The sequence below is a fragment of the Telopea speciosissima genome, chromosome 4 (genome assembly GCF_018873765.1).
Source record: "Telopea speciosissima isolate NSW1024214 ecotype Mountain lineage chromosome 4, Tspe_v1, whole genome shotgun sequence".
NCBI lineage: Eukaryota > Viridiplantae > Streptophyta > Magnoliopsida > Proteales > Proteaceae > Telopea > Telopea speciosissima.
The window spans coordinates 14,718,456-14,739,720 of record NC_057919.1 but is presented as its reverse complement, the minus strand read 5'-3'; the positions used below and the strand labels follow the sequence as shown (position 1 = coordinate 14,739,720).

Here is a 21,265-nt window from a genome sequence, read left to right as displayed (position 1 = left end):
TCAATTCGCAGGGCCGCAAATTTCTGCAGAACTGCCAAAGGTTAGGACCGAATCCAATCTACCCCTCCCCCTCGCAGAACCTATGAAAGCAGGGGTACCCAACCTGTACCAACCTCACATAAAGAGCATATGAAAAATTGCCCCCATTATGTTGATTGATTTACCTGATGGTTTTTTTTTATTTTTCACTCAAAACAGGCTGACAAAATGTAAAATAAAAAAAAAATAGTTTATGATGTAACTTATCACAAAAATCCTAACAGTGGCCCCTGGTCAAACAATATTCTGCATTTCTGCATTGATGGTCCACAACAGATATGTGAAGGTCCAAAATGAAGCTTTGAGGAATAACCTATGCCTGAATTGGGTGATGGCTCCATGCTCAACCTGCTTCAACAATGAATCAACAAGGACATGTATCCCTTACCTCTTTGATCTGGATTGAGAAGGAGATTGAAATCTTGATCTATGATGAGATCGAACCCTGGACCTAGATCGATAGTTATGCCACTTGTGCCACCCTTCCACATCCCGATCATTGTCTCTATGCCTGCAACGTAATTGTAACAACAAATCATTACAAGCACAGTTATAAAATGCAATCGTTAACAGGCCAGGACAGAGAGAATTAAAAAGCGATATCAATGGAACTATAATACTAAAATCAGACCTACCAAATCTAGAACCTAAAAATATGAACCCATAATCACCTGAGAATTTACATGTTGTGATGCAAACCCTACTAGGTGTACATCAGTAATCAGAACATATTTGGAAAATGTAACCAGATAGTATTCTCAAGAATAATATAATACCTAGTTTATGAGTTATAATAACCTCACAGAAATGGGATTTTCAAGCACTGCGGTGTAAACATGTAAGCCTCCAGTGGAACCTTTAAACCCCACGAGAATGGCTTTTGACGAAAAACATTAATGTAATAAACACACAAAATTTATAACAATTTTAAACAATTGATGTTAATTATGTACCTCGATTAGATAGGAATATTCTAATCGAGATTCTCATTTAAGTGTCCTAGTGTTAGTCCTATTTCAGTTTCTATTTTAGTTTCCTAATTGTAATTCTATGTTTTAGTACTGATTCCTAGTAGGATTAGGAATCCTGCCCCTTGTGATATCTTTTCACTATAAATAAAGGAATTGGGGGAACTACTGAGTATCGACTTCTGTCCCTCAGCAGTTCCTCTCTCTCCCGTTCTCTTCCCTTGTTTTACATAATCAACTGTGTTACATGGTATCAGAGCATAACCATTAATTGGTTATCCATTATCGATTCTAGTTTGAAGGTCTTTCAAGGTTTTCATTAAAAGGTTGCAGCACCCTATCCTGCATACTTCAGAGCCCTAGTTGATGATATTAATAAACTAGGGTTCTACTTTGCTACTATACTACTTGCATGGAGTGAAGATCAATTGACAGCCATTAAATTCAAAGATCAAGGACTCAGTTTCTGCTCCTTTTGTTTTCCAACCAGAAGATTCTTATTTACTCTTGAAGGCTAGTTCGATTGAAGGGTGAACCTGGTCTGATCCTTCGATCTTATTCAAGTGAAGGTCTTCTCTCTCAATGCGATACACCCTTTTTAGTATAACACTACTGTGAGTTTCTGGGAATTTATTCCCTTATTCAAGTACTCAATTCGATCTCTCTGACTTGCTGGAAGTTGGGTTTTTTAAAACCCTAATTCTGATATTTACTCAGTTCGATCTCTCTGACTTGCTAGAAGTTGGGTTTTAAAACCCCAATTCTGATATCTGTTAAGATTTGGATTTTAAAACCCTAATTCTGATATCTGTTATGATTTGGGTTTTTAAACCCTAATTCTGATATATGTTATGATTTGGGTTTTTAAACCCTAATTTTGGATTCTCTTAAGAGCCGGCTGTAACTAAACTACTGCTGCTACTATTTTTCTGTTGTGGTGTTGATCAGTTTTCTTCATGGCTGATCCTAAACCTCCATCGGACAATGTTCAAGTTCAAATTACTACTATTTAACTCTCCGGAATTTCAAACTACCTCTTATGGGCCCAAGCAGTACAGGCATATATATACATGCCAAAGGTAAACTGAAGTACATTACTAATGATCCTCCTGCCACTGATCCAAAAGATCCTTCCTCATTTACATCTTATGATGAGTGGATGCGTGAGAATTCTACTATCAAAGTATGCTTATGGAACAGTGTTGAACCTGTTATTGCATCTAAAGTGATGTTTCACACTCTTGCTAAAGAAGTCTGGGAAGATTTGCGAGTGATACAATACCAGAAATAAGAGAACCAGATTAGAGAAGGTGGGAGAGAAGAGAGAAGAGGGAGAAAGAGGAGAAGAGAAAGAGAGCAAGCCGTAAGAGAGAAGACCTGCGTGAGAACTTAATGTTCTCTCACAGGTTAATATGATTTATTTATATAAAACTTAACTGGACAGAATTGCCCTTACATAGTCGAAATATAAAAGACAGAAATATAAAGGACAGAAACAAAGGAATAAAGTAACTACACAAAGACCTATTTGCCCCATATAACTCACGACTTCAACACTCCCCCTCAAGCTGGAGCATATATGTCACCCATGCTCAGCTTGTTACAAGAAGACCGGAAAGTAGGAGCAAATAAACACTTTGTGAACACATCAACAACCTGATCAGACGAAGAGACAAAAGGTGTCTCAACCAGCTTCTTCAACACGGCACTGCGAACAAAGTGACAATCCATTTCTACATGCTTAGTCCTCTCATGAAAGACGGGATTACTAGCAATATAGATGGCCGCCTGGTTGTCACAAAACATCTTCATTGGGGTTGGAATAGAAAAACCCATCTCAAGGAGGAGAGACCTAACCCATATCAGCTCTGCGGTGGTATGGGCCATGGCTCTATACTCAGCTTCAGCACTGGACCTGGCAATCGTGGTCTGTTTCTTGCTCCGCCACATAACCAAGTTTCCCCCAACAAAAGTGCAATATCCTGTAGTAGATTGACGGTCACTAGCAGAACCTGCCCAATCAGCATCAGAATAAGCAACCAGCTCCATATGTTTATTTGGACGATAAATCAGTCCTTTCCCAGAGGCTCCCTTCAAATACCGAAGAACACGGATAGCTGCATCCCAATGATACTTGCAAGGGGACTGCATGAACTGACTAAGAACCCCAACAGCATAGGAAATATCTGGCCCATAGTTATTAAGGCGTCGCCTTGCGTCCTTGCGGTTTTGAAGAGTCAAGGCGTTTAGGCACCTTAGTGGAAAGGCATTACTTCATTATTTTATTAATTTTTTTGCATTTTATTCTATTTTTTATATTTTTATTGGTTTTGTGTATATGATTTTCTTACACTGCGACACACCGAATCATTTAAAAACAAAATAAAATTAAAATATGTAGAGTTTTATTCTATTTCTTATATTTTCATAGGCTTGTATACTTTATTTCTGTATATTGTGTTGCATGGAATCACCTAAGCCAAACAAAAACGAAAAAAAAAACACGAAAGTCTTTCACTCCTCACCGTCTCAACCATAACCAAAAGAGAAGAAAGAAAACCTGCGAAAGAGAAAAAGAAGCAGCGGCGAGGGCGACTGTCGCGACTCCCTCAGACCTCACTCCTCAATCCCTCTCAGTCCCCATCCTCGACCGGCGTCCGATGAGGCGACGACATCTCCAGCCTTGTAAGTATTGTGCCTTTTTTTTTTCTTTTTTCCTCCAAAAATCTGAACCCCTTCTAACCTCTTCACTCTCCACTCTCCACCCTCCACCCACATCTCCATCTCCAGCCTCAACCTCCACCGACGTCCGGCGACATCTCTAGCCTTGAAGGTAAGTATTGTGCTTTATTTTTCTCTTTTTCCTTCTAAACCTCTATCTTCTAAAGTCTAAACCCTTTCTCTAACCATCTCCAACCTCCACCCCCACCGGCGACATCTCCAGTACCCTGTCTCCAGTCTCCAACTCTCCACCCCCACCGGCGACATCTCCAGCTTCCACGGGAAGTGTTTTGCCAATTTTTTTTCTTCTTCTAAAGTCTAAACCCTTCTTCTAACCTTCTCTGTGTTTCTTCCTTTTGCAGCCGTGACCTTTTACATCTTCCGGCACCGCTGTCTTCCTTTACTCCGGCATTCCGGCATCATCTTCCGGCCAGCAGCGAGTGTCCTTTTTTTTCAGTTTCAGTTCTTCTCTTCTTCCGGCCAGCAGCACTTCTTCACTTCTTCAGGCCACTGGCCGGTGGCTTTGGCAGCTGCATTTTTTCCTTTTATTCTTCTAGCTTCTTCCTCTTCTTTGTTCCATGTCTGACCATCTTCTATTTTTTTTATTTTTCTTATTCTCCTAAACCTTATTCTTCTATGGCTGGCTTCTACTAGTGATGGCCGGTGGCTTTGGCTGCTGCCGGAGTGGCTGTTGCTGTAATTTCTGTGATTCAATGTAAATTGTGCATTCCTTAGTATAATTTATGAAATGCATCTGTTATTGTAAGTTATGCAATTTGTGGTTATGTAACTATTTATTCTGTGATTATGTGAGTTTATAATTCTAACATCATGTGAGTAGTAATTATGTGATTCATTGATTTTGTAGGTATGTGATTCACTGATTTTGTAATTCTATGATTATGCTATTTTGCAATTCCTTGATTATATACTTCAATTCTTTCATATTTATTTAGTATATAAGTATAATTATATAAAAATTAATATGCTATTTACGCCTAATAAAATGGTTATATAAAAAAAGAACACTAAAAAGCCTTGTTCGCCAAGGCGACGCCTTACGGCTGCCCTATCGCCAAGGCACTTAGGAAGGCCCTCAAACGCCATGGTCGCCTTGCCGCCTTGATAACTATGATCTGGCCTAGTGACTGTCAAATATAACAACTTCCCAATTAAGCTTTTGTAGGAATGAATATCTTTAAGACTCTCACCATCATCAGAACCAAGCTTGTGATTAGGGTCCATAGGAGTATCCACTGGTTTTGCAGCAAGCATACCAGTTTCAGTCAACAGATCTAGTACATATTTCCTTTGAGACAGGCTTATTCCTTTCTTGCTTCGTATAACCTCAATCCCAAGGAAGTAGTGAAATTGGCCCAAATCTTTGGTCTAAAAGTGCTGCTGTAAGTAACTTTTCACCTCCTGGATCCCATTTTCATCATTTCCTGACACAATGATGTCATCAACATAAACCACTAGAAGCAACAATTTCTCTCCTTGGCGGCGAACAAACATAGAATGGTCAGAGAAGCATTGAGTAAAACCAAATTGTGTGACAACAGAACTAAACTTCTCAAACCATGCACGTGGAGATTGTTTCAGCCCATAAATGGCTTTGTGCAGCCTACACACACGACCACTATTCTCCCCCAGAGCAACATAGCCCAGAGGTTGCTCCATATAGACCTCTTCAAACAGGTCACCATAAAGAAAAGCATTCTTGATGTCTAACTGATACAACGGCCAAGCAAAATTCACAGCCAAAGAGATAATGATGCGAACAGAATTCAGTCTAGCCACAGGAGAAAAAGTCTTAAAGTAGTCAACACCGTAAGTCTGGGTATATCCTTTAGCCACCAGGCGGGCTTTAAGCCGCTCAACAGACCCATCGAAATGGTACTTAATAGTGTACACCAAACGACACCTAACTAGGTCTTTACCAGGAGGTAAATCCACCAACTCCCATGTATGTCGAGTCAATAAAGCATCCATTTCCACATCCATGGCCTGTTTCCAGGCAGGACTATGAAGAGCCTCAGTGTGAATGCGGGGAATAGTATATGAAGACAAAGAGGTAGCAAGACCATGGGGATAAGGAGGAAGATGAGATAAAGAAACAAATTGTTCAATAGGATAGGCAACGAGAGAATTTTAAGTACATGAACGTTTACCTTTTCGAGTAGCAATAGCCAAGGCATCAGGATCCGGATCAACTGGTGCGACAGGAGAGACAGGAAGAGTAGGATCTCCACCAGAGGTTGACACAGGTGCAGGAAGCGATGCGAATGGGCCAGGCTGATTTGGATGGAGTTGCCCAAAGTGCCTCTTGCGCCGGTACACCTGTAGTGGAGGAGTCATAGGGACAATGGCAGGAATAGGAGGAGCCTCAGACACAGCTAATGGATCACTAGATATAGTAGGGTTGTCAGAAAAATAGGATGTACCCTCGAAGAAGGTGACATCCGCACTCACAAATTGTCTGCGAGTGAGAGGGTCATAGCATCTAAACCCCTTTTGGGTCCTAGAGTAACCCAAGAAGATATACTTGGTGGACCGAGGGTCCAACTTATCACCATGAAGATGGAGATTGTGAACAAAGCAAACACACCCAAAAACTCTAGGAGGCAAGCTAAAAGTCGAAACACCGGGAAATAAAATAGAGAAAGGGGATTTGTCACCAAGGACAGAAGAGGGCATGCGATTAATCAAAAAACACGAAGTACAGCATCATACCAAAAATGTTTGGGCACCTGCATATGCAACATGAGGGCCCTGGCAACTTCAAGTGCGTGCCTATATTTCCGTTCCGCAACTCCATTCTGTTGAGGAGTATATGAACAACTAGTCTGATGAATCATCCCAGTAGAAGCACAGTAAGAAGAGATCTCATTTTGAACAAACTCTAGAGCATTATCAAACCGAAAAATTTTAATAACAGCATTAAATTGAGTCTTTATTTCATTGCAAAAATTCTGAAAAACATTTAAAAAATCTGATCTATCCTTTAAAAGATACAGCCAAGTGGTCCGGGAATAATCATCCACAAAAGTGACAAAATAACGAAAACCATGTCTATTGCTAGCACGACAAGGACCCCACACATCTGAATGTACCAAGGAAAATAAAGACTCACTACGGGGCATAGAACGAGATGGAAAGGTAGCACGATGATGCTTACCCAACTCGCAGCCCTCACACTCTAATTTATTCAAACTCTTTAACTGAGGAAAAACAACCTGTAATCTAGATAAAGATAAATGTCCTAGCCTACAATGCCATTGAAACGAAGACTCTCCACCAACAGAAGTAGCTGCAGCCGAAGCAGACGGGGCAACGCCATACAAATAATATAGACCATCTTTCTCACACCCTCCACCAATCGTCTTCCTCGTGTGAAGATCCTGAAAAACACAGTAAGAGGGAAAGAAGGTTACCGAGCAGTTTAGATTTTTAGTAAGTTGCCTAACAGACAAAAGACTTAAAAGGAAATTGAGGAACATGTAGAACTGAAGAAAGGGAAATATTTGAATTGAGAGATACAGTACCATGCCCGGTAATAGGAGTGGAGGAACCATTGGCCACAATAACAGGAGGTGTGTGAGAGTTAGAAAAGATAGAACTAAAAACCGATGACTTACCAGTCATATGAGCGAAAGCCCCCGAATAAATGATCCAGGGTGTGGAAGTAGTAGAAAGGAGAGCGGCAGGAGTACCTGCATGAGCTAGGGTGGCAGTGGTGGTGGAGGCCCCAGAAGTGGAAGTGGATGATTCCAAACTCTTGATGCGACGCATGAGTTGTTGAATCTCATCACGAAGGTTGGTAGAAGAATCTCCCACGGTTGAACCAGCTTTAGAATCGCTAGGTGCAGCAAAATCAGAACCATCTTCAGAGACTGCATGATTGGCCAAGTTTTGAGCCCATTCGGGTTTCCCATGCTTGGACCAGCAAGTGTCAACAGTATGATTTGTCTTCCCACAATAAGAACATAAAACGGGCTGCTTTGTCAATATGCTGTCCGCCAGAATTACGACCACCAAATCCGCGTCCTCCCCCTGAGCCACGGCCTATACCGCAGCCTCTAGTAGTAGTGAAAGCAGAATTTTCCTTTGGATTGGTGTCAGGCTTGGAGCTAGAAGAAGCAATACGCTGCAATCGAGAAAAAGTGTCACTCAATGTAGGGACAGATTCCCCAGCAAGTATATGTCCTTTAACAGCCTTGAGACTAAGATTCAAACCAGCCAAAAATTTAGATACAAAGAATTCGTTTCTTTGAGACTTCAACTTCTCAATATCAGTGGGGAGGGGGCTGGAACATATTTAGTTCTTCGACCATTCCCTTAAAAGTACTCTAATAGTCTTGGAGAGACTTGTCCGATTGCTGATATTGAAATAGTTTCTCATAAAGGTCGAAGATACGTGTCATACTCTTCTCTTGAGAGTATGTCTCCTTGAGATCATCCCAAAATCCCTTTGCCGTGGTGTGGAACATAACATTCGCAGCAATGTCTGGCTCCATGGAGTTCCACAACCAAATCAAAATAATAGCATTCTCCCTTTTCCAAGTACTATAATCCTTAGAGTCAGCCGTTGGAGGAGGAGAAGTAAGATAGTCAGCCTTGTCCTTGGCCATAATGTAGACTCGAACAGCCTGTGCCCACAATAAGTAGTTGGAACCTCCCTTCAACTTTATGGATGTAATCTGAACATTCACATTGTCGTTGGAGGTCTTCGAATCAGCCATAGTGTATATACGTCAAAAACCGAGGCAGAAATAATGTAAATATGCAGCAGCCAATATCACTCAATGAAGGCAGCCAAGAACAGCAGTAATAAGTAGCAGCAAAGGATAATAAAAGGATGAATAATCTCCAGCAACCCAGAGGTAATAGACAGCAGCAGCCCCACACTGATAGAAGCAGACAGGCAGAATCGATCTCAGAATTTCTGAGAAGAAGAAGGGATCTTCACAGCAGCAGCAGCATCACCCCAAAACAGGGTAAGATAATTTCTAGAATCACTAAATACCATGTAGGAGAAGGCCAGAACAACCAGACATCAAGGAAGAGCTTCGAAAGAAACAAAACAATAATTGTCAGGGTTTTCTCCTGTACTCGATCTCAGCAGCCTTCAAGAAAAAAAATCGAGGGAGGATTCCAATCGATCATCAAATCATGTAGGTACCAATATGTATCACTCTATTCATTCTTCAAGGAGTGAACTTACATCGTAGAGACAGCTATAGGTGGCTGTACATCACAAACCAGAAATCGATAAAGGGAAATCAAAAGAGAATCGAGGGGGTTTCTCCAATCTGATTATTCAGGCTTTGATACCACGATACAATACCAGAAATAAGAGAACCAGGTTAGAGAAGGTGGGAGAGAAGAGAGAATAGGGAGAAAGAGGAGAAGAGAAAGAGAGCAAGCCGTAAGAGAGAAGACATGCGTGAGAACTTAATGTTCTCTCGCAGGTTAATATGATTTATTTATATAAAACTTAACTGGACAGAATTGCCCTTACATAGTCGAAATATAAAAGACAGAAATATAAAGGACAGAAACAAAGGAATAAAGTAACTACACAAAAACCTATTTGCCCCATATAACTCACGACTTCAACAGCGAGAGAGCTTTTCTCAGGAGAAGCATATCTCTCGTATGTATGATCTCTATGAGAAACTTTTTAAACTCAAACAGGGAGATATGACTTTGAATGAATACTTTGCTAATTACAAAGGTATGGTTGAAGAACTCCAGATACATCAGCCCTTGACTACCAATCTGGAACACTTGAAGCAACAAAAGGCTGGATTCCATGTTGCAAAATTTTTGCTAGACTACATCATGACTACCAGTATGTGAAGAGTCAACTTCTCACAAGGGAGAAGGTTCCTTCTCTCACTTCAACCGTCTGGCTAATCCTTCTACAACTGATAAACAATTCAGCATTTGTTGCCAATCGCGGACGAGGTCGTGGTACTAGTGGTCGTGGTATAGGTAGTCAGCCTATTGATAAATCTTCTCGCCAGTGTACTTACTGTGGCAGATCAAATCATACTATTGATACTTGTTGGGCCACACATGGAAAACCTAAGTGGGTGGATGAGTTGGTTAATATAGTCACAACTGATGCTTCTATTGAGAAAGCTAATGATAGTTCTACATCTGCTACTTCTTCTGCTGTGTCTCAGGATGATTAAAGCCAGTTACTCAAACGCCTTCAACATCTTGAAGCTGCGTCAGCCTCCACTTCTACTGTCACCTTAGCCCACATGGGTAATTATGCATTTCATATCTCCTCCACCCTGTGGATTATTGATTCCAGCGTGCATCCCTTCATATGACTGGTTAGTCAAGTTTGTTTTCCTCTATAAATCAAACTCAAAATTCCTCTCTCATTATTCTTGCTGATGGCTCCACAACTCACGTAATTGGTCATGGTACTGTCTCTCCAACTTCTTCCATGACTTTCACCAGTTCTTCATGTTCCCAAATTACCTTTAAGTTTGTTATCTGTTAGTCAACTAACCAAAACTCACAATTGTTTTGTTACTTTCTATCCTTCTTATTGTGTTTTTCAGGACCGTCAAACAAGGAATACAATTGGTGGAGGGCTTGAGCACAATGGACTATATTACTTGGATGGCATCAGACCTTCTACTGCTGCAACCACCACCACAATACCTTCTCCTTTACAGTGGCATCTTCGTCTTGGTCACCCATCTCTTTCAAAGCTTTAGTTAATGGTTCCTAGTTGCAGATTAGTTCATCGTCTTGAGTGTGAAGCCTGCGAACTTGGAAAACATCACCATGCCTCTTTCCTTGTTCACATTGCACCTAGAAGTTCTTCAATGTTTTCTTTAGATTAGGATTTTCTTACTTTGTTAGTTTTGTGGATGATTACTCCTATTTAACTTGGGTTTACTTATTACAAGATCAGTCCCAATTTCTTAAGTATTTCAAAACTTTTCATGAAATAAAAACTCAGTTTGATGTTTCTATTAAGATATTTCGATCAGATAATGCTCTTGAATACACTCAAAATGAGATCTCTAATTTTTGCTCAGCTCATGGTATAATTCATCAAACTAGTTGTTCGAACACTCCACGGCAAATGGCCGAACAAAAGAACAAACACTTAATGGAGGTTGCCCAGTCAATTATGATTCATATGCATGTCCCCAACGTTTCTAGTGTGATGCGGTTCTTACTGCTTATTATCTTATTAATTGTATGCCTTCGTCTATTTTACACAACAAGATTGTTTTTTCTGTTTTATACCCTAATGTACCTTTGTTTGGGTTGCCCCCATGAATTTTTGGGTGTGCTTGTTTTGTTCATATTCTTCTACCCTAGATATGTTGTCACCTTGTTCTGTTAAGTGTAGTTTTTCAGGCTACTCTAGGACACAAAAAGGGTATAAGTGCTTTGATCCTATTACAAATAAACAGTTTGTTAGTGCTGATGTAATTTTTTTTCGCAAATACTTCGTATTATCCTATTGTTCCGTCTTTTATCTTCTCCAGAAGATGATATCTCTGGTCCACCTCTTCCAGTCCCAACTCCAATGCACCCTCCAAAACCAATTTAGGTCTATCAGCAGCGACAACATGCAGAAATACCATCCTCCAATCCTATTGATGATTTACCTTCCTCTACTGTTGTTCCGGAGCTGCCACCCGCTACTCAAGGTACTAAAACTCAGGTCTTGGTACCAACTCGGCTCTTGGAAAAACCGAGACGAGTCGGGGCGAGATCTCTCCGAGTTGGTGCATTTTTTTTTCCAACTCGAAGCCTCAACTTTGAGTCAACCCGAGACCTGGACCCGAGATTCAGGATCTCACCGAGATATGTCAAGTTTTGTCCAATTAGGTAAGGTATTTAAGTGGTAGGTGGGTTAAAATAATGGGTCGAAACCGAGATCCGTGATCTCGCCGAGATCTCTCCGAGATATTGCACTTTTGAGACTCGCAGGCAGTCTAGTCTCGGCTTTTCCAAAAACCGAGAAACTCAGCGATGCCGAGATCTCGCGAGTTCTCGAACTATGCCGCTACTACAGTCCCCACTCTACCACCTGCTCAATCGGATCTTGATATTGATGGTTCCCTTGACTTAACAATTGCTGTTCATAAAGGTACTCGTTCCTATACTCAAAAATCCATGACTATATATTATCCTATTGAGCAGTTTGTTTTTATTTCTCATCTACCCCCTTCATTATATACCCTTGCCTCTTCCATATCTACTGCCTTTGCTCCCAGACACCACAGCGAGGCCTTTTCTCATCGCGACTGAAAAGCAGCAATGGACACAGAAATGGATGCTTTATTATCTTGACAGACATGGTCTCTAATGGACTTACTTACCTACTGGCAATGACCTTGCCAAGTGTCGATGGGTATATACTATCAAACACAATCCTGATGGATCTATTGAGCGACTGAAGGCAAGTTTGGTTACTAAAGGATACACTCAAGCTTATGGTGTGGATTATTTTGAAACCTTCTCACCAATCACTCATTTAAACTCTGTTTGTGTGCTTATTTCTCTGGCTGTCAACTGAGATTGGCCCTTGTATCAGACGGATATTAAAAATGTTTTTTTCTATGGTGATCTTCAAGAGGAGGTATATATTGAGCAACCTCCAGGGTATGTTGCTCAGGGGGAGAATTCAACCAAAGTGTGTAAACTTCATAAGGCCATCTATGGGTTAAAACAATCTCCAAGAACATGATTTGATAAATTCAGTTCCATAGTTACTCACTGTGGATTCTCACAGTGTTATTCTGTTCATTCAATCTTTGTTCGTTTCCAAAATTCAAAATCGGTCATACAAGTAGTTTATGTGGATGATATTATCCATAGTTATCAAGGCATCACCTAGGTGCCTAAGCTCCTTGGTCGCCTTGATTTTAAACCCTCTCCAACACCATGGTCGCCTTGATTACTGTGATACTATCGTATCAGGCAACGTTGTGTCTACAATTACTCAAGTTAAATCCTATCTTCATCAACATTTTCAGATGAAAGATTTAGGTTCTCTAAAGTACTTTTGGGTATTGAGGCTTTACGGAGTAAGAAAGGGATTAGTTGACCACAAAGGAAATATGTACTTGATCTCCAAACTGAGACTGGAATGGTTGCCTCTAAACTAGTTGATACTCCCATGGATTGATGCATGTCCAAGCACAAGGAAGAAGAAGAAGCCTTGAATTTGGCTGTTGATCTTTGTTTTTTCGTTGGAGCCTTTTCCCATACTTAGTTTTTTTTACAGCCTTTAAGGACTAATTCTGATTGGCTGGAGTTTGTTTTAATTTGATTGGTTCATTAGGAATCTTTTAAGCTAAGTTAATTTAGTAGTTTATTTAGCTTTACTTCCCCTCCACGATTTCTATTTGGAGAGTTGATTTGTTTTGTAATAGAATCAGATTTGGGTTTTTATTTGAATCCTAATCTAAATAGGATTTTGGCGTTAGCCTTGTTTAATAAATAGCACTATCATGGGAGGCTCTCCCACAGTTCAATATTCAAATTTTGCTTCTTAGCTTTGCTGCCATTGTTACCGATTGCTCTTTGAGTGCTTGCATCCTTGTGGATCTCAAGGTGGATAGGGTAGGTGGACTCCTGCGACTCCTTGCATCGTGAAGATCAAAAGGTTTCTCTGAATTGTTCAAGCTGCTGCCTTTGGAGATACTTCAAACCAGTAAGTTGTTTTAAGTTTTTGCAATATTCCTTCTTTTCCTCATCCTCCAACCCGAACCTCCACTACACCATTGATTCCTTTTTATAGCCCCATCAGACCATCGAACCACCAACCCCAGCCCTTCCATTAAACCTGCAAATCTCCATTGAAACCATAGCTTGGTTTTCAAGCAACCAAGTTCCAGCCACCTAATCCCCTCCAAACTCCCATTGAGTTCCTTATCCATCCCCCCAGGACTCGAGCCAAGTTTCAGCCCTTCATTCCTCCTCTAACCCCCTCATCACCACACACCATTAAAGCCCAAAACCCAGAGATCGATAGACCAGTTCTGCCCTAATTTTACAGAATTTCAAACGTATTAAAACCCTGATATTTTTATACATTAATAACCCCTTTGACCTGCCTATTAAAACCATATAAGCCTTACCATCATTATCTCACCCTAACCCTAGTTTTAACCTAAATTACCCAATCCTACTCCAATCGGCTGGCATTATTAGAGATCCTGATTCACTGGTTTCTAGTGGGAATTAATCCTATCTGGAACTACATTATGGATTCTCATCAAAGTTTGGTTCTAGTGAGAGTGAAGAATTTGAAGATATACACCGGTATAGAAGATTGGTAAGAAAACTTATTTATCTAATTGCTACTCGCCCAGATATATCCTTTGTAGTTGGATTCGTCAGTCAATTTATGCAATCACCAAAGAAGATTCACTGGGATGCAGGCTGTCGTATACTATGATACCTAAAAGGAGCTCCTGGTAAAGGGCTTATTTATCAACCCAATCGGAGTGTTGATCTAATAGGATACTCTGATGCTGATTGGGCTGGTGATGATGGTGATTGCAAATCGACTATTGGCTAATGTACCTTTGTTGGTGGCAATTTAGTCACTTAGAAAAGTAAACAGACTATTGTGGCTAGATCTAGTGTTGAAGCAAAATATCGAGCTATGGCTCATACCACCGCTAAGTTAATGTGGTTAAAATCATTAGTTCAACCGTTGAGGTTTCCAATCAATCAACCTATGAAGATGTTTTGTGATAATCAAGTTACTATTTATATTGCAAGCAATCCAGTGTTTCATGAGATGACCAAGCACATTAAAGTTGATTGTCACTTTGTGAGAGATGATGTTATGAAAAAGTTGGCTTCTAGTTTCTACTACATTTGTTTTGTCTACTAATCAACTTGGTGATATGTTTACCAAACCCTTGTTTATTCCTGCTTTTCGAAGAGGTTGTTCCAAGCTGGGCATAGGTGATTTGTATGCTCTAGCGTGAGGGGGAGTGTTAATAATGTACCTCGATTTGAATAGGAATATTCTAATCGAGATTCTCATTTAAGTGTCCTAGTGTTAGTCCTATGTCAGTCCTAACTCTATTTCAGTTTCTATTTTAGTTTCCTAATTGTAATTCTATGTTTTAGTACTGAATCCTAGTAGGATTAGGAATCCTGCCTTGAAATATCTTTTCACTATAAATAAAGGAATTGGGGATTTCAGTAGTGAACGGAGGAAAGCAGAGCATCGACTTCTGTCCCTCAGCAGTTCCTCTTTCCCTTCCATCTTCTCTTCTCTTATTCGATTCTCTGGTTTTACATAATCAACTGTGTTACAATTGAGATGACTGCAAATGCTATTTTGTAAAGTGAATAAATAATAAATTAATATTTTACTAGATTTATTACTAAAGGACACCTTCAACACAAGTTTCTCTAAACAAACGAATCCTATTGAAACTGTATAGTGAGACTATTGATCTGACATATCATCAGCAGAAACATAATACTTTTACCATTCCCAAGTTTTTTTGTACAAGAATATTTTCTGTGCCAAATTTAGGGAGTCATGCTCCCAACTTTTCACAGCATGAAGCTGTGTCTCGCATACCTCAATCTTTTTGCATGTACATTAAATCAAGTAGCAAGGAGTTATCCTTAATGCTCACCTTGATGATTATACTTGACATGTCTTCTTGGAGAGTGAAGAAAAGTAAATCATTAATGAATCAAAATGTAGAATTGTATCATGGACTTCCTACATTTATGTTGTTAATAGATATCCAACCTACAAAAAAGACACAACAAATAAACAAACAAAGCAACTCAGTAAAATGCATAAATGACTCCATCCAATTAACTAAAAAACTATGAATAGGCCAGCAACATAAAGGAGGTGCTCAGAAGAAAAAAAAATCCCATCAACTTCAGTCACTATAAGAGCAAAACTACACCATCAAAATAATATGAAATTGAAAATAGCTGCAAGCTCTAGTCATTTCATACCTCACATAATCTCGGCTTCGGTGACGATCATAATCGTCATCTTTATCTTGAACACAATGATTTCTGTCACTTCCTTTTCTGTTGTGGTCTCTATGGTGGCGATCACAATTTCTGTTACATTCCTTTTCCCTTTCCCTCAATTTAAATTTATGCATCTCCTTGCTTCTTAAATATTCTCGGCCATAATCATGGGTTCCATGCTGCAATGAATAAAGATACAAATCTTTCAGCTTCAGTAAGGAAATGAAAATATAAATATAGCCAAGAAATTACGCTCTATCGTTCAATGAAATATAACAAGCATGAACATCCAGCAAGGAAAAGAATAAGAGAATAACATCCAGTACTTTTATATACATTATTTGATGGACCAGTTCCATGTTTCAAATGACTGTCCAGGAGGAAGCTACTTGAGAACTCAAGAGAAAAGCATATATGAAAGAGGAGGAGGGGGTGGGGGATTAACTCTTAGATAAGCATATATTTTACGGATACAAGGAGGTGCATGTTCAATGAGGAGAAAAATAAGAGGAAAAAAATTGAGCATTCGACGAACACACACATTTGACTGGTACATGGACATGTATGTTAAATACATTAAAGGGCCATTACCCAGTGCTGGTCTTGCCTAAACGGGGTCCTGGGAGGGGTGAGTTTGGAGTCGATCCTAACCAACATTTTTTCGCAAAGTGGCCGCCCTCAAGACTCAAACCCAGGCATTTGCCCTAGCAACCCAAACCTTTTTAGCACTGCTCTAAGCAATGGCCCTGTATGTTAAATACATTGTGTCAACTGTCAACAAATAAGAATAGGAGAGTCCATCTTCTGTGTGTACCAAATAACATTGACACAGACACAGATGTATGTGTTATAGGTGCCGGCATGTCTATGTGGTTGATAAGGATGCAGCATAAGCATTAGTCTCTGGGTATTTTCAACACATTGCATGTAAACGAAAAATAAATAGGCCACCAGCAATCTCGATGCTGCTACATTGAGAGAACAAATTATTTAGTTGCAATTTCATAATTTATACCAACAATCGGCACTGTAAATTTCTACGCAAGATTCATAAACAAAACGGTATTGAAAAACAAGGGAGAGATCCAAAGTCCTAACCCTGAATTTTTTTTACAAGAATCCCTAACAATATAATACTTGTCTGGGGATAATATTTTCGTGGGAGTAGATCACGCATAGTTTGATCTGATTTGCCAAGAACCATATCATACAATAAATATCATCCATGTTCAAAATAAAAACAGTTGGATTACAAAAGTTTCAGATACAATTCAACAGCAACAGTGAAACACCCCAAAGTAAGGATGAAATAAATATTCTTATCGGTTCTTTTTGTCCCCCATCTCTCGAAATCTTTTGTTTGGGTTAGGAAGGGAGCAAAAAGAAAAGTAACAAGCGAAGAACAAAGAACAGAGATAATGGAAGAGCAGGAATTACATGAGATTTAGAGTCGCTATAACCGTCTGGACCGCCATGACTTCCACCCTTCTGTTGGGGTGGGGAATTGTTGTTTTCAAACTCTTCACCATCATTATCGTATCTTCCCCTGGAATACGGCATTTTCTGGTTATTCTCTCCGACTTCTCTCTGGGTTTGGTGCTAATCTTTCTTTTCCTGAGAAGTAATCAGGTTATCGGCAATCAGATTCACGGTTTCACACCCCAAGCCCTAAATAAATAGAAGAGGCCGGCTCAGGTTCACCGTTCACGTACCAGAACATTCTCTTACGCCTGGATGCCATTCAGATGGAATCCGTTAGAATCCTCCGATGTTCTCGTACGTTAATCTGAGCCGAGTCCTAAATAGAATAGAAATATAGAATTCGTCGTTGCCGTATAGACGGTATAGTCATGTATTAAACAAAGTCAAACTCAAATATACCCTGATTCGGTTCCTCTGCACGTTCGTGCTGGTGCACTTACATTTTTTTTTTGGGTAAAAGATGGATTTATTCAAACGAAGAGCGGTTACAAACCAAGGCTTCTTCTTCACAACAACGAAGAAGTCAAGGAGTGGAATTAGGCCATACAATCTTAAACCCAAGAGGAGTGACCTTTCCGGGCTAGAGTGTCGGTCAAGCCGTTAACATCTCTAGAAACATGGCTAAAAGAGCACATAAGAGGGAGAGCACAAAGGAGCTTGATATCATTCACAATAGGGGTAATCTCCAGAGGGGTTGGGGAGACGTTTGAGATATCGCTCGAATAACCTCGGTCGAGTCTAACTTGATTAGAATGCGCACATGGTCTTCGTGAAGAGCATAAAGCACTATTGATCTAATAGCGTCAGCTTCACCACACAGTATAGACGACATCCAGCTGTGATCAGACACCGCAAACAACAAGGAACCTTGGTGGTCTCTTCCGATAAAACCTAATCCCCCTTTAGCGTTTCCATCAGAGAGAGAGACATTCGTGTTGATTTTGATGTAATCAAGAGGAGGAGGAGACCATTGGATACAACCTTTGCTACCCTAGCCCCGCCCCAGGGGCTCCTTTTCTCCTGAAGACTGCAAGCTCCAGAATTCCACAAAATGTCTCTCTGCCACTTGAATAACCTCCACCAGGGATAAGGACTTCTTATTGAAAAGAAGATCGTTCTGGGACAGCCAAATAGACCAACATATGAAGGTAGCAAGGCTAAAATTCCTCGAAGTAGCAGAGCCCAAAGAAAGCCATTGATGGAACCAAGAATGGAGATTGAAATCAGTGCTTTCAGGGATCCTAAAGGAAACAAAGGAACCAAACCAAACCAAACGGCCCTAAAGGGCAATGCAGCATAATGTGCTCAATTGACTCTTCTGTAGTTCCACATCATTGACACATCGAATCAACAGGGATTTGATGACGCCGAAGCCCCTCAGCAGTGGCCAATCCATTCGCTAACATTCGCCATAGAAAGACCTTGATCTTGGGAAGGGTGCGAGCATTCCAAATGAAATTCCAGATTCTGCTGGGCACCGGGGGTCTAACAGAGCTGTGAGAAGATGAAGGGCGACCATTTTCCTCGCTTTCTTTTTTGTTAGAAATGAGATGATATGGAACTTTGACTGAGAAGACCCCTTTCTTAGACATACCCCAGACCAATTTATCCAAACAAGGTTAAACACTCGGGCTGATCTTCTTAATATTGGTTGCATCCTGCTGAGAAAACCATCGATCAATGAGGGTCGAATTCCATTGGCGATTAGAGTCAATAATATCTGCAACCCAAGACAAAGGGCAGTCCAGCAGAGGGGGGGATTGCAGTTTGAAGTTCTTAGAATCAGGCACCCAATTATCCTCCCAAAGCTTAACTTGAGTGCCATCTCCTATAGCCCATCTGAGACCATCAAGCAGAATTGTTTTGCCATGTAGAATGCTTCGCCAAGTCCAGAATGGACGATTACCAGCAATGGCATTCAAAAAATCCGTCTTAGGAAAATATTTAGCTTTCATTTGCTTGCCCCACCAGGAGCCTGGTTCCATCCAAAGCTTCCACGCAACCTGGGCCAACAGAGCTGAGTTTTGAATAGAAGAATGCTTTAATCCCAGACCTCCTCTAGACTTGGATCTACAAAGCCGATTCCATGAAATCCACTGAACCTTGGAGTCAGCCTCTCCTTGACCCCAATAGACCTTGGAAGAGGCTTTTCTTATAAAATCATGCTGGTGCACTTACATGTGAGACGCAATCACTTATCCTATTTTTGTTATTTACAAAGGGAGGACAGGTATTTATGAAAATAAAATAAACAATTTGGATCCTCTACTGCCGAGCTGCCCGGCAGGACCGTGCTGCCCAGACACGGTGTTGTGGGCAATGTCCGCCTTACCCCTGCCCAAAAGCCTTGCCCGAATGGGGGTAAGGCGGTCTTTGCGCATAGCACCATGTCTGGGCAGCACGGTCCTGCCGGGCAGCTTGGCAGTAGAGGATCCAGATCCTAAAATAAACATATGATTGACTGTGAGATCTACGTTCACCTACACATATATGATTCATTCTGCATGTACCCCTACCAAAATTTCCACCTCTTTATCCTGCGGTATATTTAAATCCCCATCTTTGTCGGGTGTTGCCGTGTTGGCCAAGTTGGGTTTGGCCCATTAATGTGTTGGCAAGCTTTATTTCTTATTTAGTGGTCTTTATAGTTATAAGAAGAATGACTTTGGAAGAAGTATGTTGTGGATTTTCGCTAGAGAGAGAAAAGTTGACAAGGTTAGAGAGGAGGAATTGTTTTATGATAACCATACCCATTTCGTGAAAAAACGTTGTTAAGTGATGACATCAGCCTTAATATATTCATTTAACCCAAAAATACCCTTATATAATGTGATATTTCAAGATTACCCTCCCTACTAATAAAATAACTAATTGAAACGAAGAAGAACTTCTTCGTTCGAATTCTCTTTGACAAACCCATGGGATTGAGGCTGTGAGATTCGCCGGCCGAAGATTGTCCCGGATTTACCTGAAAAATTGGAAGATAATTGCCCTCTGAGCATATTGCAACTGATGATGAGGCTGAGCTGGAAAATGATCACGTTTTGCAAGGATTAATTTCTATGAGTACAGTCAAAACTGTTGAAGATTGGGGCAGAACAGGGGACGGAGAGGACCAGTTTAAGCCACTATCTTTGAAAGACCAAGAGAGGAATGTGTTGGTTTCTTTGGGCAATGTGGATTCAGTTCGATCTTCTAATTCAGATAATGTGAGCCAGTTATCTGCAAACAAGGCAGCCTTGGAATCATATACTGGAAAAGCAAGAGCATTGGGTCCTTGACATGCAAGTTCAACCTTCTTGGAGTCCTACTAGTTTCGATTCTTCCTCTGGTTTCTATGGAGAAACTGGGTATTCTTCGCCTGTTGCATCACCCTCAAAACCTCAGCCTAAATTTGTTATGCCAAACGTTTCCCCAGAACTCTTGCATCTTGTGGATTCTGCTATAATGGGGGAATCCTGAAAGCTTAGAAAAACTGAAGGCTTGTTATGTGTGATAAGGAGATTTTTTGGGAGGGGAGAGGAAATTGATTGCATTGCCGTTTTGGTAGTAGACTCCCTTATTGCCATGATGGATGGTGTAGAATGTTTTGGAATTACCTATGTAATCCATAGAGATGGTCTTACAAGTTTAAGGTATTAAAGAAGAAGAAAAAGAAAAGAAGCAGAGGGGACGAAGAGGGTTTGGTTGGTGGCAGCTATGGAGTTTGGAGGTTTGAGTTGGGTTTTTACATTATAAAACGGAGAAGAGATGAAGGAGAAGGAGATGATTCGGTGGGTTCGGCCATGGTGGAGGAGGAGAAGAAGAAGTTGGGGATTCGGTTACTGCGGTAATTAAATGGGTTCGATCATTAGTTGCAGGAGGAAGAAGAAGAAAAAAAGAAAAAAAGAAAAAAAAAAGTATGTGGTTAGCCAATTAAAGGCTTCTGCCTTTTTTTTAACTCCAATTAAGGGTAATATCATCTTTTGAACAACTATTTTAACACCGTAAGCCACTTAGGGTACGGTTGATAGAATCTTTCAAAAGTAGGGGAGGGCATT

The 21,265-nt window shown here is 40.5% G+C and overlaps 1 protein-coding gene across 4 annotated transcripts in view; it reads right to left on the bottom strand.

The window, feature by feature from the left end:
• The window catches only part of LOC122658064 (splicing factor U2af large subunit B-like), a 42,698-nt gene extending 25,346 nt beyond the window's left edge, over positions 1-17,352 (bottom strand). For 2 of the 4 annotated variants that reach the window (XM_043852939.1, XM_043852940.1), the window contains exons 1-3: positions 17,181-17,352; positions 15,723-15,922; positions 428-550 (exon numbers count right to left, since the gene is read on the bottom strand). In XM_043852939.1, the coding sequence (XP_043708874.1) occupies positions 428-550; positions 15,723-15,922; positions 17,181-17,303 (446 nt within the window). In that variant the 5' untranslated portion in view covers positions 17,304-17,352. Of the gene's footprint in view, positions 1-427; positions 551-15,385; positions 15,505-15,722; positions 15,923-17,180 lie in introns of those variants that run through there. The other 2 variants (XM_043852938.1, XM_043852943.1) reach the window with 2 other exon arrangements.
• Between the last annotated feature and the right edge of the window lie 3,913 nt (positions 17,353-21,265).